The following is a 19,457-nucleotide window of genomic DNA, read 5'->3' on the forward strand; positions in this document are numbered from 1 at the left end:
GACTGGTCAATTGTTGGCTAGTTTTGAAATTACATCTGAACACGAGATGGTATTTAGTGCCAAGGCAAGAGACACCATGGCATGTAATCTAAGCCAGTCTGGGTAGGAATTACACCCACAACCATCTACTTTGGGTCTGGAATGCTAACCAATGAAGCATCATGACACTAGAAAATTGAGAAGTCATGCAAAAAATAATAGCAAGTTGGCTTAAAATCATATTCACATCCCTGGATAGTGCAATGCTGATCAATATGCATGCATGAGCAAGATTTATGTGGAAAACAAAAGTTAGGTATGGACAACCATAAATGCCAAAGTTTAGCAATGTCAACAGACTGAACCATTTTTATGTACATTTTCCATAAAAAGTCACAATAGTCATTGATGAACAGGACACTACTGAATAAAAAATAGTCACAATACTGCATATATAAAGCACAAAATGCAATTGGTTTACATTAATCAGTTACCTACAACTCAATGCATACATTTTTCATTTATACAATAACAATTCAGATATATGTCAATCTATATTTGTTTGAAAATTAATGAGACAAACAAGTTTACATCAATGCTATTAAGACTAAATTCAGAAAATTACTAAACATTTAGTGAAGCTCGCATGATTCTTCGTTTCTCCACGATTCATGTTTGTGATCGACAGTGTCAAGAAGATTAAAAAAAAAAAAAAACTTCCAATTCATCAAAATCCATTTGCATGCTATAAAATGGAAAAATGATCCAAAATGGACAAACAAGCTGTTTGATAATCATCAACCTCTTTCAACCTCTAAACCTACCAGTTAATTATATATATATATATATATATATATATATATATATATATATATATATATATATACGTCTCCATCACTGAACCATCCGAATCTGATAAATTAATAAAATTAATGTTGCCTACATCACTAATTGAGCTTATATCTGACTTGTTGAAGCCTTCACATTCATAATTCTAGCCATCCAAACTCTTGAAAGTCCTTAATGATATCCATTATCACCATTTTGATTAGTAAAGAACCTTTAAAAAGCAAATTACAAGTTTATCTTATGCACAACCATTTGATACATCATGGTCATTATCTGAATAGCCTTCTAACAGAAGGTATTCATCTAAAGTTGTTCGTTGAAAATCATCTCAAACTGGTACAAGTTGACAGTAGGCAGCAAGATAAAAGCATCCTAATATGCAAATCGAACCAAAGCATCAAAATATGTTCCCAACAAAATGTGGTGAACATGTCCAAAAGTGTTTATGCAACGTAAAAAGTTATACAGCACTGTTTTAACTGTGCAAACCTAATGGGATTATAAGAACAATGACATAAATTTATGCAGCTCATAAAAGTTGAAAACTGTGCCTTCTGAGAAGTTAGTGTAAACGTTTGATCATATTTCTTTGAAATAAAGTAACAATAAATAAAACTCAAAAGTGAAAATTAATAAAATTCAATGAAGGGAATTTCCCTCTCACCTGACCATGATGCAAAATTGATAGGCTACACCATTTAATTGCATTAGGAATTCACACATTTCTGATAAATACAAAGTTCAAAGTTGTACAATGGACCAACTTTTTAAACAATTTGTAGTAACAAAACAAAAACTTTATCCAAACATATTTTTTTATTTGATATCCAATTCTAAATCACTCCCAAGTTTCAGTCTTTCTATAGGTGGCCTTCATGCATTGGCCATTCGACTGTAAATCACTCTCCTGACCCACCTGTGCCAGAGTTCAACAACAATGCAGAGCAAGACTGGAGGGACTTAATGTAATGGGTGGAGAAATGAAAAATTGTGCGAGCTGAACTTCATGTCTAACTGACATTCTTTACTGAATTTTATTAAGCTTATGAAGCAACTATTTAGTTTTTTTTTCCCACTTTAGACATTTTCACAAATTTCTTTTCCTTAAGTACTTTAGCCAAAAAGAATGATATATTAAATGTGATCATTAGAAACCAAGCTTTGCGCCGATCTTTACCTGTATCATTTCTTGTCACAGCAGACTGGTGCTCCCTCCTTGTCAACCAATCATGTACTTTACTGTCACCTGTGGAATCACAGCTGTAAACCAAAGGGCATGAACCATCAAATTCACACTGAAAAGGGAAGACAACTCTAAGCCTAGCATTAGGCTGAGGTGGATACCTAGACAATTTTCAGGGGTGAGGGTGGTCACAAGGTGTCGGGCACAGGCCCTTGCAGCGGAATCCATCTTCAGCATAGTGGCAACTTTGTAGAGACCCTTTACCTCCTCTGCAGGAACATCCAGTCTAAAATAAATAAGCAAATCATATGATCAGATGAGTTACATGATATTTTTTTTGTTAACAACTATGATTCAAATTTAAATGAGTCAGTTGATACGACTATTGCTCTACTGGTTGCAAACAATTTCTGGGAAACAATGATAAGAACATTTCTTCTCTTTAACTACAGCATACTGACACCATTTCAGGTATCCTGGAGAAAATCCAACACAGCAAATATGGAAACAAAACTATTTTCTAACACATTCACAAGATTACTCTAAGTGCAGGACAAAACTGTTTGTTTGACATGGCATTTGACTTTGATCACAGTCTGATGGACAAAAAAAATCATTAAACTTTCACACAAATGTGAAGTCACAATCTTGTGTTAAATTTGGTGAATTCTATAAGTTTTTTTGGGGGGGAGGCAAATTTTTTTTAGTGACATTATTCAGGACTTTTAACAAATATATCCACATTCTGAATGTTACATAAATCCAGTCATGCTTGTTCATGATGTCATGCACGTAAGCCAGTACAGCATGTCAAGACCTTTGACCTTAAATTCAGAGTGCAAATTATCAACTAGTTTGCTGATGTACAACTAAATTCAAAGTCGGATCAAAATTCACATGCATATGAACAAGCTACTTGCATATGTCATTTTCTTTTGAGTGCCAAAGTACAATGATTTTGAATGATGTGTAAGATCCTTGGATGTAGTCTGACTGAAGTTTTAGGGGAACCTACCCTAAAAAATCCATTACTGAAGTTAGGTAGCTGGGTAACAATTTTGCATCTTCAAACTAAACTGCCACCAAACAATCCCAAAACACCAAAATTCCTTGACTTTCCATAATTTTGAATGACCTGGGAAGATTTCAAAACTTTTCAAGGCCCCTGAAATGCTTTTCTGTAATTTACAAACTTTTCCAGGATTTCCATGACTGCAGGAACCCCGACTTTAGCACACAGTACTCAACAGTACCCATCAGGCTCATTACTGATAATTCTATATAATGTTGTTTAAAATACATTTACCTTTGAAAACATCAATGTTAATAAAACCTTTGATTAGTAATATTTCATTTTAAAAGAAACATGGTACAAGTTTTTAAACCAGCATAAAGTTTCTCGGTCATTATAGATCCTACAAAAGCATCCCGTGACATCCAGTTGCATTATCTATTTCAGGCATGTTCAACTTCCTTCCAGATATAGAATTTACAAATGTATCTATAAGATCTAAATGTAGCTAGCTGGATAAAGCCAGATCACGGGTCATAGGCTACACAATCCTGATGTATTTGTTTTCTCATATACATTAATATAGCACAAGTAAACTATCACAATGGTCATGGGGGTGTTTTGCCTAAATTAAGATATACTCAACAAAGAGATAGATTACATACTGAATTCATAAGCTGAGGGAAGTACAGGATGCACAGTATGGCAACAGTTACATTTTCTATAAGCAGATCAGAAAAGCAATGTGAAAAGTAGAGTTTCTAATTGTTTTTATTAAACATTATGTGTTAGTTACAGTAACTGATGTACACATTTATAAATTTATACAAACATTGCAGCCTCACTTTCCATCTAGGTGAAGTATCAAGTTTTCAAGATGGCCACCAATTTAACAGTGGCTTCTGCAGTGGCTATAATGAATGTCTGGACATGACCCTTTTTATATAGGACAAAACAGATGCCACAAAATGTTGTTTGGTGGAAAAACCATGTCATTATGACCATCTATTCAGGAAGAGTATCAATAAGATTTTTAAGACAGAGGCCACTGTGACATTCATTGAAGGTCAGATTGGCACCATTTTAATATTGGGCAAACCAGACATTATACATCATTACTTTTAATGAAAGATATCCAGGCAGCAGCTTTTTCATAAATAATGAACAGGGCATGATAATAAGTTTCTGGTGAAAACTTTATGTTGATATAACCAGCTGTCTGCAGTACTAATATCAAGACTTACAAGAAGGCTGCCACTGTGGCCATATCAGATGTTGTGATTGGCACCATTTTCATAAGTCTTTCACTGTGGTAGTCATACTGGATGTCCCAGCAGCACCATTTTCATTTAGAACCAACCTGACCTTGGGATGAATATGCGCATAAAGTTTCATGGCAATCCTAATTCAATCATCTACACATAAAGATATGGATGCCAAATTTTTTGTGTGTATGTGTGTGTGATTTGGAGTTTTAAGGTAGCTTTAGAAAAAATTCAGTCATATAGCTATGATGCCTGCAGCGTGACAATTTATAGTGTCTAGCACTGGCAACATGCCGCAGACATGTAGCATGGTGTCCCACAAAGTCATTATCCTGACACCAGGCTGACCTGTCCTAACACACCTCATGCTGAATGCCGAGCGAGGCAGCTGCTAGTACCATTTTTTTAATAAGTCATTGATATGATTCACATTCCCACATCCGAGGTAAATGCTCTAACCACTAGACGACCAGAACAGTCACCAACTTCTGTATGTTTATGTACACTGGTTTTTGCATAATCATGCAAACAAGTTTCTCTGGACAGATGAATGCATCAAAATAAAAGGATAATTAAATCAAAATGAATGGATCATGTAACCAAATATTTGGGTGCTTTTTATGGCACACCAATACAAGTAGGTTGTTTAGTGCTCAGGCAACTCATGTTCCTTTGCCAAGAAGACACCACAGCAGCCAACCCAAATGATCCAAAAGTTCAAACCCACAACCTTTCTGTCCCACGTCTGGCACTCTGAACACCAATACACCAGTTCCTGCCTCCATTTACTGCCTCTTACAGCATAAAGGAAGGCGCATCAGACTGGTTCTACAATATCTACATCTGAAGCACATAAGATTAAAATTGAAGCAATAACAAATCTTGAATGGAAACTGTTAATTAATTCGTGAAATATATCTATGGCATTATTCTTTATAATAATAATAACTTTAAATGATTTGATAATAAATTTCAACCGTATCTAATGGCTATTCAAACTTTTGGAGAAAAGATTACTGGAAATGGTCAAAACAAAATTTGCAAGGCTAATAACACATTGGCTCAGTGAGCATTGTAAATGTACATACAACTGTATACAACAAGATCCAAACACTCCTGATTGCTATTTACAGCCAGACTTAACATCATTAAGGTACAGTGGCATGTGCATGGGATACATACATGTATCAGACATGTTTTTGGTATTAAACAAAAAACCTGAAAATTTGAAAGGGTTGTTTGGGGGTCCTCCCTTAATGGGGTCTTGAGGGGCAATGCCCCTGCTCGGGGGGGGGATCCAGAGGTCCCCAGCCAAAAATGCATTTTACAATCATAAAAAACTGCTCCTGGTGCAACTTGTGATCATAATATATAACAAAATAATCTTTTGAAAAACTAACAAACTTACCAAAAAATTTCACCTTGACTTGAATAATTTCACAATATTTATTGTCACATGAATTTATTCTCCAATACTATTGGTGCTTAAGTTATTTCATGTGCATGTCAGTATTCACATCGTAATTAAGTCACAATAATTTCTCAATTTTTGCAGCAAAAATATTATACTTCTCTCTTTTCATAACAAATCTGTAAAATAAACACCCAAGAACATCAACTATATACAAATAATCCCATCTTTTTCTCCAATGGACACTACCTGTTGATATGCCAGACGAGCTCTTTTTGCAACATTGGCAAAGATTTCTTTAGCCTTCCTTTTTCGGCTGATTTTTTGGCTCAATGTGCAATCGTTTATTTTCCTTCTCAGTGCTTGTGTAGTACTAATATTAGTACCCCTACTCCTACCTCGTGGACGGGGTACTAACATGAGCATATATGTGTCAATGGAGCAAGCCTCTTTTAGCCTAATATCAACAATTTGAACATATTCCTTGCATATAATGCAATAAATTGAGTAGTCCTCTTATTTAATACAGGAAGTATCGCAAATCATTGTAGAAATAGTTGTAAAATCTTGTTTACCTTTTTCATCCGATACTTTTGTTTAGATCGTCCTCCATATTAGTTCAAATAATGATTACTTCCATTCCCTGCCTTGTTTGTTTGTATGCCATATAAGGACATTGAGGCCTTATTTGGAAACAAACAAATTGTAGTAAAAATATGATGCGGTTTGAGTCAGAAATTCTGCGCATTAAAAGTAAATACGGTTTATCTGCAATTTTGAAATTCCACCAGGAAGCCATTATTCGCCACTTGATTGATAATAACATATCGTAGAATATCCAAATATGGTCTGGCAAGCCTTATATAGAAAAGCGGTCATGGCGAGAGTCTCGCATTATCTGTCATGGCGAACACGGTGAGGTTAATGTAACCATGCCAATTTATTTTATCATGTACAGTCTTAATAAATTCAAAATAAGCCAAACTTCTTTCACAACATGATTATACTTATGTTGTTGCTGTTGTTGTAGGGTTTAATCCCATTTTTCAGCTTAAGATACACTGCGGCACATAATAGGCTATACATGGCGGCCAGTATTAATGGTGGAGGAAGAACCTGGTAAAACCCTGGAAAGAACCACCGACCCATGTGAAGCTATTGGCAGGCTTTCTCATGTACCAACATAAGCCAAGCCTGAGACTCAAACTCACATAGACAGAGGTGAGATGACAGTGATCCGTAACGGTGAGCACATTAGACCACTTGGCCACTCAGGGCCACCGATTATACTTATGTAGTAGAATTCTACACTATTTGTTTTTCTGACTTTAGTGATGATTTTTTTTGCTCGATTACATGATATCGGATCAGTTCGTAGCCTCAACCACAACAAATCAAGTTGAGGCTATGACACTGTAGCTAGTGCTTGTATTGGCGACATGCAGTGCACATATTCTGACAGACAGCTACATCTTTTCTCTCATGCAAGAAATCTTTCTTCTCATAGTAATTAACTGCACTTTTTCCAGATGCCTTCTGGGCTTAAATTTTTCCATATGCAGCTTCTTTTGTAGGTGCTGTTCCAAACGCTTCCAACCACAATTACTATAGAGCAGAGGTCAAAAAATGCCAGTCCTCTAGCATTCAGTTTTCTTATAAACTGACCAAGTAAATTTCCGTCAACTTTTTGCTCCAGCCATTCCCATATTTTTTAAACCTTTATTTAAACTTTTCGTGCTATGGTCTCTCTCAACAACTCAGGATGCCATTTTTTGCAAGCATGCTTCTTCTTTCCATTGTCATCAGTTTTCATTACACGAAGATTCATTGGATGAACTTAAACTTTTGACCAATCAGAATACTCTTTACGAGAGTCATGGGCTAACTAATATATGGAATGAATACGTTACAAGGGTCACTGCGGAATGGAACTGGACTTTTTATAAATTAAAAAAAACAGTCGAAGACAATAACAAAATGACTATATCAAGAAAAATCGGATTCAAACGGAGAAAAATCATGTCTGATGTATGTGTAAACTCTTTTAGTATTAATAGCTATTCCATAACCTTTCTCCAGCAATACATTTGTTTCTACAAACAGATACTATGTAATTAACATCTTAACACGATATTATCAAATGTCATGAGGATACCATGTCAGTGCTAGAATAAAGTCAGTTCTTGATGATTAACCCATCCTCCACATTTACATCATTGTCAAAAATTTGGACAACTTAGTTTTTCACAATAAGCATGCACTCTGCTTGTACAAGGGAGCCATGATAACTTGGTTGACAGAGCATTAGGCCAGTAATCCAAGGGACTCAGGTTCAATACTGCACAGGCCTGCCTGTGTTGGGTTGGCTGCCTCAGTCTAAGTGGAAAAGGCAATCGGTTCCTATTTCCTCCGCATATATTGCCTGATGTTAGAAATGCAATTTAAACCAAAAAAATAAACCTAAACAGAACTATAGGTAAAGAATTTTTTTTTTAACAGCAATGGGAAGGCTAAAGTTACGGATTAGGCCTGCAGCGCTCTTCCCCATCTTGTACACTCTCACACATCTTGCAATAGGCAACTAAGGGACACTGTAGCTAGTGCTTGTATTGGCGACATGCAGTGCACATATTCTGACAGACAGCTACATCTTTTCTCTCATGCAAGAAATCTTTCTTCTCATAGTAATTAACTGCACTTTTTCCAGATGCCTTCTGGGCTTAAATTTTTCCATATGCAGCTTCTTTTGTAGGTGCTGTTCCAAACGCTTCCAACCACAATTACTATAGAGCAGAGGTCAAAAAATGCCAGTCCTCTAGCATTCAGTTTTCTTATAAACTGACCAAGTAAATTTCCGTCAACTTTTTGCTCCAGCCATTCCCATATTTTTTAAACCTTTATTTAAACTTTTCGTGCTATGGTCTCTCTCAACAACTCAGGATGCCATTTTTTGCAAGCATGCTTCTTCTTTCCATTGTCATCAGTTTTCATTACACGAAGATTCATTGGATGAACTTAAACTTTTGACCAATCAGAATACTCTTTACGAGAGTCATGGGCTAACTAATATATGGAATGAATACGTTACAAGGGTCACTGCGGAATGGAACTGGACTTTTTATAAATTAAAAAAAACAGTCGAAGACAATAACAAAATGACTATATCAAGAAAAATCGGATTCAAACGGAGAAAAATCATGTCTGATGTATGTGTAAACTCTTTTAGTATTAATAGCTATTCCATAACCTTTCTCCAGCAATACATTTGTTTCTACAAACAGATACTATGTAATTAACATCTTAACACGATATTATCAAATGTCATGAGGATACCATGTCAGTGCTAGAATAAAGTCAGTTCTTGATGATTAACCCATCCTCCACATTTACATCATTGTCAAAAATTTGGACAACTTAGTTTTTCACAATAAGCATGCACTCTGCTTGTACAAGGGAGCCATGATAACTTGGTTGACAGAGCATTAGGCCAGTAATCCAAGGGACTCAGGTTCAATACTGCACAGGCCTGCCTGTGTTGGGTTGGCTGCCTCAGTCTAAGTGGAAAAGGCAATCGGTTCCTATTTCCTCCGCATATATTGCCTGATGTTAGAAATGCAATTTAAACCAAAAAAATAAACCTAAACAGAACTATAGGTAAAGAATTTTTTTTTTAACAGCAATGGGAAGGCTAAAGTTACGGATTAGGCCTGCAGCGCTCTTCCCCATCTTGTACACTCTCACACATCTTGCAATAGGCAACTAAGGGAGACAGGAGCTGCAGTGGCCAAGTCTTCAGTGCAGTGCTGTCCAACCTTTTTGACACCATGGGCCACTGAAAAATGTTTTTCTTGAAGCCGAGGGCCACAGCAGAAAACTGAAAAGCAATGACTATATAGCTGCTTGAGCTCTGGCGGGCCATTTAAAATCAACCAATGATGGGCCGCATGCGCAGGTTGGACAGCACTGCTTTAGTGTGCCAGATTTGTGACTGAAAGGATGTGGATTTCAAATCCAATCAGTGGATCAGCAAGACTGGCCAGAGGCATTCTCAGGCATGGCACTTTGCTCCAACTTCCTCTGAACTAAAAAACCTATTTGCATTATAGTACCATAAAACATAAAACCAAAACAAGGCTGGTCACCAGGGCTTTTCAAAGAATTCCATCTTTTAATGTTACGGTATTCTTTTTCTAAAATTACAAAAGAAAATAAATTCTGATATAAAAGGCATGTGTGTTTGTGTGTGTGTGTGCATGATTTGGATTTTTAACATGGCTTTAACATTTTTTTAGTCATACTGCCACAATGTCTGCAGTGTAGCAGTTTATAGTGATGTCTCACACTGGGGCATCATGTCGCATGATGTCCTCCACCCAGTCACATAACCCGAACACCATGCTAACCAGTCCTAACACTAACCTCTTAACGATGAGTGCCAAGCAAAAAGACAGCTGTGTGTACCACTTTTATAGGTCATTGGTGTGACTTAGCCAGGATTCGAAGCCATGACCTCCCGCATCCAAGGTGGACGCTCTAACCAATAGGCCACCGGTGCAGTCAACATTCATAAGGCAATTTTTTATAACTCTTGCTCTCATAACAAATAAAATTTCCCATCATTTATATATCTTCATAAATGTTTTAATGGCTTGACATTTTTGATGGATATTAACTAAAAAATATGGTTTTCAAACTACCGTAAATCCAACAAATATTCACATTTCCTATTGGACTGGTTTTAAAATAAGTGTAGGTATGTATGTCAAAAGCGCTCTCCGTTACGGATCACTGCCATCTCACCTGTCTGTGTGGGTTCGAGTCTCGGATTCGGCTAATGTGGGTACGTGAAAAAGCTTGCCAGTAGCTTCTCGTGGGTCGGTGGTTCTTTCCGGGGTTTTCCCGGGTTCTTCCTCCACCATTAATATTGGCCGCCATGTATAGCCTATCATGTGCTGCAAAATGGCGTTAAACCTTACAACAACTCTATATATATATATATATATATATATATATATATATATATATATATATATATATATATATATATATATATACGTATGTGATAATGATTAGTATACTTCAAGCGCTGGGCTAAACTGACTCAGTGAGATGCACAAATCAATATCCAATTATTTTGTTTTTAAATTTTACCTGGGGAAAAAAGTGCTAGGGTCAGCACCAAAAAATGGGGATGGTCAACTGACTGAAAACATGTACATTTCTTTTTGGCCTAATTGTATTCCAATGGATTTAATATGGTAGCCCAGCAGTTAACAAACAAACATATATTTACATGGGAAAATGTCACTAAATGAAATTTTGATGGCTCACCTGTATATTCTAGTCAGAAAAACCTTTCTATAGCCCCTGCTCTCATGACACTAAACGCAAACTTCATATGGTAACCCTGGGGTAATCAAGCAAAATATGTCTTACATATAACAGGCCTTCCAGCTTAATACTTTATTCAAATTTAGTCAAACAAATCTGAAAACATGATTTTAAAAATGAAATTTCATACGACTGGCCATTTGACCACCTCCAGAAACTCTAGGGGCAGAAAACTGAGAATAACACTCTCACTGATCGTTACCACAACAATAAAGCTTATTTCTATCAGACAATGTAGATGTGGTAATAGACAAATGGATAAAAAGACAGATGAGGGATACAACAATATTCCCATTGTTGATGGTCAGCTAATGAACTGCTGTTACTATGAAAAACAAAGGTATACTATTATTATCCTCTATGTGATAAATATTTCCTGTATCAGTGCAATCAGGTACACATGCACAATGAAAACCATTATGACTAAGTATACATCAGCAACTAATTTCACTCCATGTGAGATGGAAAAACTATGTTAATATATCACCAGTGAAACTCTTGGAATTTTTGTGGGGAAAGTGGATAATATAACAAATTTCTGGACTATGATTTACAGATTTTATATTTTTGCATTTATCTTTTACATTATAAGTCTTTTAACGAATTTAACATCTTAACCTTTATTTTATCCTGGCGACTATGAAAATCGCAATACATTTTTAACCTTTATTTTTTCTTGAACCCCCTCCAATCTTCTACGCAACCCCTTCATTTCCAAACAAATTTTACAACCAGAACAAAGTCTGATTTTAATGTGAAAACAAAAACTTTGATATGTCAGGAGAATCCCATCTGCATCATGACTTGACATGTAATATAATAAAATATAAAAAAATGTTTCATTGTGATGAGTACATGGAGAATCACAATGATTACCATATGTACTCGCTTATAACCAGATCCAATTCCAAACCACATAGACCAAGCTCTGCCATTGAATAACATGCCGGCAGTTTGGAGCCTATGCAGTTTGTTAGGACTAACAGTTGAACAAAGACCTGATCTGATAGTACCTTATGTGACAGTAAATCTAAATCTATGCTGTTTGCAACCCGACATGACTAATAATTGGGTATATATGGCAACTGCAATTGTGTGTTTTAGGTTTTTAACAATGTAAATCAAGTTCTGATTAAATTATAAACATCAGCCAAAAACCTCACCACAGCAGGATTGATAGAAGTTACCATTACAACCAGTACTGTGCTCATGTAAACAAAACTATTTTTATGTTCACTATACATGCTTATCATCAGCTAATGATTATTCAACAGGTTTTCCCTTTCTGAGGCATGTGACTAACATTTTCTTAACAAATTAACCCCTGATGACGAGTTTAAGTGGCAGGAGGTAGTAGCCTACTGCCAAGCTCTGTAGCATTTTGTCATGTATGATACACTAAGTGGGTGCTATTATAGAATGGTAGACAGAAGTTGCTCTACAATGATACAAAACAATTTGGAATTTCTAGTTGCACTACAAAATACAGAGAGAAAAGCCTCACTTTTTGGACCCGATTATTAACTACCCAAAACCCGCCCGTGGTCGGGATCCGATTTTGTGTCCGGATTTTAGACTTTTTGGTCTCAGATCTAATGCAGACAGGTATGAACTACAGACAGATGAACCTTTGCAAAAAGTAGGATAAGATGGTCATTTGGAATAAGAGTGGTCTTGATACGAAAATAATGGGTCCATTAAGCAACAACAAAAAAATAAAAAATAATCCAACTTTTACCCTTCTGCTCATGCGCGAGCCAAGTAGCCAATGAAAAACAATGTTTCTAACACAACTAGACAGTATGTTATTGGAAAATCACCTGAAGTTGGTAGTTTTAGGATTTATTCATAAATAACTTCAAAATGTGTTTCCTGCTCGAATTTCAGATGAAAACAATTAAAAAAAACAGGGATTAATGTGTTAATGGCTGGGTCATAGTCATCCAGGTCATATGTCTAAGACATGTACTGCCTTTTAACATATGTCTAAGACATATACTGTCTTTTAACAGGCAGCAAGTGTTTTAAGGTAACTTTAGCACAAGTATATAGTCAATGCAGACCTGCCAGGAAATTAAAACTGCACCTGTCTAGGTTCTATCAACACAGTTTATATATGCTTGTGTCAGTTTAATGCTTCCTGTTCAGACTTTTCTTCCTTTATTGTTAATTGCAAACTTGTACTCAACAGCATTGACCTATGAACAATGCTGTTGTTGTTGTTGTTGTTCTGGGGTTTAACGCCATTTTCAGCACAAGATAGGCTATATATGGCGGCCAGTATAACTGGTGGAGGAAGAACCCTGGAAAACCCAGGAAAGAACCACCGACCCACGAGAAGCTACTGGCAGGCTCTCCCACATACCCACGCTAGCCGAGCCTTGAACAATGCTGAAGCCATCTATTTATCTACCTGTAAACCAACAGTGCACTGGCAAATAATCATCTGAATCGTGGGTCATGTACACTCTTGGCAAGTAATAATCTACAGAGGACAATGAACTGTTTGTACTTGCTTATAAGACGGTCCAACAGCAAACTGCACAGACCCAGATCTGCTGGAACATAATGCGCTGTCAGATCTGGGTCTGCACAGTTGGTGAGGAGTAATCAGTAGGGAAAAGCAACACAGACCCTGATCTGCCGGCACATTATGCTACCAAGGATCAGGAGCTATGTTGTTTGCAGTTGGACTCACCTTATAAGCGAGTAAATATGGTATTACATTGGCAAATAAGAAAACCTTTACAACTCAAAGCAGCTACAGTGAGTGGCTCAGTGGTTAGCATAAATGACAGGGTAAAGATTGAAATAATACCATGATCAGCTACAGTTACCTATTATTAAGGGTAATTTCAGGCAAAATGATTCAACTGCACACCAAGTTTTAGTACAAGGAAACCATTTTAAAACTGATACAAAAAGAGCCAGAAAAATACAGATAAAATATTGTTAAGGCTCATTTTAGACTGAATTTAGTGTACCGCAAGCTGTGATGTTCAGAAGCTTGAAAATCTATCATTGGTGGTAATTGATAGTCAAAAAGAACCTAGTATAACAATTTTACATTGGTACATTTAATGTTTTCTTCAATGTCATCATTTACTTGTTTATTTGTCACTTATTTTTACAATTTGTTCTGATGTTTTCATACATATTCAGTTTTATAATATTGCCTCACTGTGAGTTGTTTATTTCCTCTCACAAATTTTCTTTAGCTTGCCTCAATCTTATAGCATGTTCCAAATACACCACTCCCTCGATAACTCGTGCCCAGATAATTCGTGAACCAGCTTATAACATGGAGTCAGGCATGGATCCCACTTTTTAAACCAGAAAGTAACCCCAAAAATTGATCGCTATCTGTTAAACCCCAAAAACTGATCCCTATCTGAAAATCGCGTAACGGAAACTTTGATGTATCTTTCGTTTTATCATCGAAAACAGTTGATAGGACCTGGAAATTTTAATCAACACTATGAAATATCAAATTTAAAAATAGGTCATACAATTTTTTTACATTTTCTTTCCATACGACATTCTTAGTACACCGCAATTAACGATATGTAAGGAAATTTCCATCAATGAAAATGTCACTTACACCAAGTGGAGGCAGTACTTAATAAATACAAATTAAATAATTTTTTTATCAATTGAAATTTGTGTTCTAGTTCTATCTTTTTGTTCATTGTATGTGTAATTGTCATAAATGCAATGTGTCTTCTTGTAATTAAACGTAACGAAAATGCATCAATCTACTGTAACAGGTATGTCCACAAGCGTTTCTCTGGGAACCTAATTAAGTGCCAACCGTTTTTTTGATAACTGACTTCTAGGAAGTATTTGTTGTATTGTTGCACTAATTAAAAGCTGGCCTCCTTTGTATTATCATGTTAATAGTGTCTTTTGAATCAAATAAAGGAGGTGGAATAAAAGAAAAGTTAAAATGTACGAAAATCCTACAAACTTAAAATCAAGCGGCCTCCATCATATGTCGGCTGAACTCGCTTCATTTGATCAATCGAACACTTATAAATGTTACTGTGCATGTAACATAAACTACCTTAAATTAACTGACTCTTTCATAACTGTGATCAAAGATAACAAGGCAACCAAGCGAAACGAATACTTCATAAAATAAAGAGCTTGATTTCACAGATACGGACCATTGTGGACAAGCGAGTTTCAGAGAATTCTTGAACTGGCATTTAGAGATATCTCAAGGATGATAAGTTTCATATTAATTCTAATGAAATCAGTACATCAATATTGTACTAACTGAGCAATAAAAAAAACTGAGTTTCAACGTAGCCAATTGTCTCACGAAATAAATGTCACATGTTTTTGAAAAAAAGGAATCTTGCTAGTGGTGTATCAACAGTTAGTCTAGTTTCCTGCTCTGTGGACTCACGATTTGGCAGGATAATATTAAACACCACTATGGGAACCAGCCTCATCAAGAAAACAAAAAGCAGTGACGTAAAACAAGATTTATTTCTCGTACATGTGATGGTTGTTTAAACCAGTTGTAAAGATCTATCATTAGTTGGACATTTTGAAAATAAATGTTATTTAACCCTTTACCTCATGCAAACACCTTTGGATGGCTCTACGCCATTCGCATACAAGTGCCTTTGGACACTTCTACTCCATTCGCATACAAGCGATTTTTGATGCCTGCTGTAAACAGCAGCCATTTTGAGCAGGTTTTCGTAGTGCCACCTTCGGGTAAAAGCCCCTATTAGATACTACATTCATTTCTGCGGATGACCATTACATCAGATCATGTGGTCACTGTTTATGCTCTGGTCGAAATCGTCTATTTAAAGTAACTGGGTCATATTCTCCACTCTCCAAAATGGAGGTCGCGGATTTCGTTCAGCACTTACGCAGTTTTCACGACTAACATCACAACTATCAAAACTTCTATAACTTAGGTAAAGGCTCTGATACTGATATAGGCTGCAATTGGTTTTTATATATTATCAAATTCAGATGACTTAGTAATGTAGACACGGATGAGAAATTGCAGCTATGGTTTGGTCACACGGCTTCAATGACTTGACGGTGAACGAGTTCTCTCAAGATTTTAAAGCACATAAAAAATTCTTCCCTGAAAAAATTACACAGCTATAACAATCGGACTTTACTCTTAAAATTTTCCATATATCATACATGTGTACCAAAAATCTAAAATGGTTCAAACTGCTGTTAAATAACATTATATTGCTTAACAGTTAACAGGCAGGCCTATGTGTATGGAGTTGAATAGGTAACAGGTGTTCTATTTATAGCACACTGCACTGGGTAACTTTGCTACATGCGTATCAAAGGGCTAAAAAGCCATACATTCTATGAGGTAAAGAGTTAAACAGAATAACAAACAACTTATTAGAAAAAGCGCATTATTAAAATTTATTATCGATGTGATTGTAAAACGAGGCTTCAGTCAATAAATAGCCCAGTTCTTAACGCAGCTCCACCCACACACGGATTTCTCTATGTCAAAGAGATTTTTTTTTTTCAATTTTTGGAGGTCACTTGGTAACTCACACCTACCTTATAGTGCGGTATATGTTTGTGGACCCTGCTATGCGCACGTTATCAAGGGAGAGGTGTAGTAATGACTACCTCACATTTTGTTATATGTACATGTATTACAGTACAAGTTAGGCAAATACTAAAGTACTATCTTCAGATATTATATATGTACATGTATTACTGTAAAGTTAGGCTAATAGGGAAGAAGGAATAAAACCAGTTCACAATATATAAAAATGGAGAACGGGAATACATATCCTCCAAGATTTGGTTTTTAAGACAACATAACTCAAGCTTGATGCAAAACCAATTTAATAAACCTCTTACTGCATAGTTCTTCATATAAATTTAGCAAACATAATCACAATGACAAATTTTGTTTGGTTGCTGGAACTTCCTTGGTTCTTAATTAACAAAACGCAATGTCGCTTCCATAAATCCGACTTATCTCAGTGGTTTGATCACATCTCCAAATTTGAAATTTCTGGGTGAAACACTAGGTTTTATGTCAAACAAATATTTTCTTTTAAAAACATGCAGCAACTTTATGCAGCTTTATTAGACAACAAATGTGTTCCTACTGCACTGGTTTTAAAACTGAGGTAGGTGCATCATTTTTAAATTTTTTGTAATTTTGTTTTTTTAATAATGGGGGAAAAAAGTGCTAGAGTCAGCAATAAGAAACAGAGACAGCCAGCCAAGCAGAAATGCATACATTTTTGGACCTTATAGCAATGAAGTCAATGTAGACATACCAGGAATGTTCCATGTGCATGGTCATATAGTTCAGGTCCTAGTCTTAACAAGGTAGTCAATATGTATGTCAATTAAGCGCTGTTCAGACATCCCCCCCCCTTTTCGTATTATAACCTGCAATCTGAGATAAATCACCTACCTGATTAGGCTGCTGATGCCTAGTGCCAAATGACTGACGTGTACTACATTAGCAACTATTGATCTACATCCAAGAGCCATGTAGTGACAATCAAAAACACTTCTGAAATCAACTGAAAGGGTGCAAGTTTAAATCCTACTTTTGCCTCAGCTCAGCCCTGTTTAGCTACCATGTTTATCAAGGAAGCTTTAATAACCTTGAAACTAAATAACCTGCATGTTTGGTCGGTTATTATTTCAGGGGTCTTTCAAGGTTCTTCATCCATTAAATCAATTACCTGCCATAAAACCAAAACCAAACCTGACCAAAACTGAAGTGCACCCATGCTGTAGAGTTGGGACTATAAATATCAATAATGGATGATATACAAGTAACCATTAATTGAATACCTTCAGTAACCTTCACATGAAAATTAAAATGCATTTCATCATTTATTCATTTTGCATTGTTTCAAAACACTTCCACATTTAGGTCGGGCATTATTTCCAGGGTAGCAATGGGTCTGTTCCTGGAGTTTCAAAATGAAATAAAGCAGCAGCAAATGTCGGAAAAGTAGCATGGGTGGGGGGAAAAACCTGTCTCTGCTGTTTGCTGGGCAATATTTGCTGGGTTAACAGCCTCAATCTTTTATGCAATATAAATAATACAACCAGTCTCTAGAAGCACAGAAGTTACAGGCTACAGGGAGATAGCTTTGCAGGTGAGAACACTAGAAGAAACTTAACTGCAAGTCTCTCTGCTTCAGTACCCATTCCATGATGTAATCATTGAGCTCATGAGGATAGATTATCTTCTATCCATTTTTTCTCCAATTTCTATACTTTGTATGGGTGATGAATAATCTGCACATTATCCATCTGCAGACATTTTTGTTTCTAGCCATGTAAAAGTTTTGGACCACTGTATTCAAGGCATGGACTTTGTATAACCAACTATCCAATGCATTGGGATAATCATATAATTTTTTTTAGACCAATCATCTCTGATTTGTCGCTATTATTTAACGTGTCAGGCAGGACTGGTTTTCAACTCTTAACTGGAGGACTGGTGAAGACAGAGAACTTAAATCCTGTTTTCAACAGAACAGCAAAAATAATTCTGGGAAATTTGGTGGCATTTAGAAAGCATACAATAACTCCCACAGTAGTCTTAATTCATATCACTATCACACGGTCATATATCAAGTTGTGTCCCTCTGCTAAATATGCAGTAAGTGACAGCATAATTAGTCATTATCATTTTGTGAAACAAATTCAAATTCAAAGTGAATAGCAGACATGCTTACCACATCCACTGCTAGTTACATGTATGAGACATCAATTATCGTTAATGCCTCAGGCATTTGCATTCAGATTTTTGGGTTGTTAGGTTTATCATCTGAATGATAGCTACCTTCGAGGTATCAATCTCTTTTTACATTGCACAAACTTCAAATAATTATATGTTTATGAATGCGAAACAGTTTGTCAACTTTTCTTCAGTATTGACTTTACTCAAATTGTTTAATTTTTAATTAAAAAAGTTAAAAATGTGAACTCTAAATATTCAATTTTGGGAGCAACTATATAAAATATAAATTGACTACATTCAGAGCTCATATAAACTTTTTTCTAGACACAGACCCAGGGCTGGTGACTTTAAAATAATCACAAACCTTGGCAATCAGTTCCAAATTCATAGGTTACATACTTCGCTTTGTATGCAATCTTTACAGTTTCAATAGTATGATAAGTAGACATCTTCATAAAGGTAAGGGGCATACATAGGGAACAAAATACTAGTCTCTCAACATCCTAAAGAAAGAAAAAATCTGTATTAAATCAGCAGGATCAAAGTTTTCTCAAGCAATTTAGATTTACTTTTGACAAGCACCTCACTTAGAACACAGGAGGGGTACATCTAAAATTAGAAGGACTCCAGGAGAGGCCCTA

At 36.0% G+C, this 19,457-nt stretch overlaps 1 protein-coding gene across 3 annotated transcripts in view; it reads right to left on the minus strand.

Annotated features, from left to right (window-relative positions):
- Window positions 1-19,457, minus strand: part of LOC149774968 (influenza virus NS1A-binding protein homolog) — a 99,050-nt gene that overhangs the window by 47,499 nt on the left and 32,094 nt on the right. For all 3 annotated transcript variants that reach the window (XM_089944599.1, XM_089944597.1, XM_089944598.1), the window contains exon 3: window positions 2,173-2,297. In XM_089944599.1, coding sequence (XP_089800725.1) covers window positions 2,173-2,297 — 125 coding nt within the window. The remainder of the gene's footprint in view (window positions 1-2,172; window positions 2,298-19,457) is intronic.

Source organism: Sinohyriopsis cumingii, unplaced genomic scaffold, assembly GCF_028554795.1.
Source record: "Sinohyriopsis cumingii isolate HCF-2022 unplaced genomic scaffold, ASM2855479v2 utg000066l, whole genome shotgun sequence".
Lineage (NCBI taxonomy): Eukaryota > Metazoa > Mollusca > Bivalvia > Unionida > Unionidae > Sinohyriopsis > Sinohyriopsis cumingii.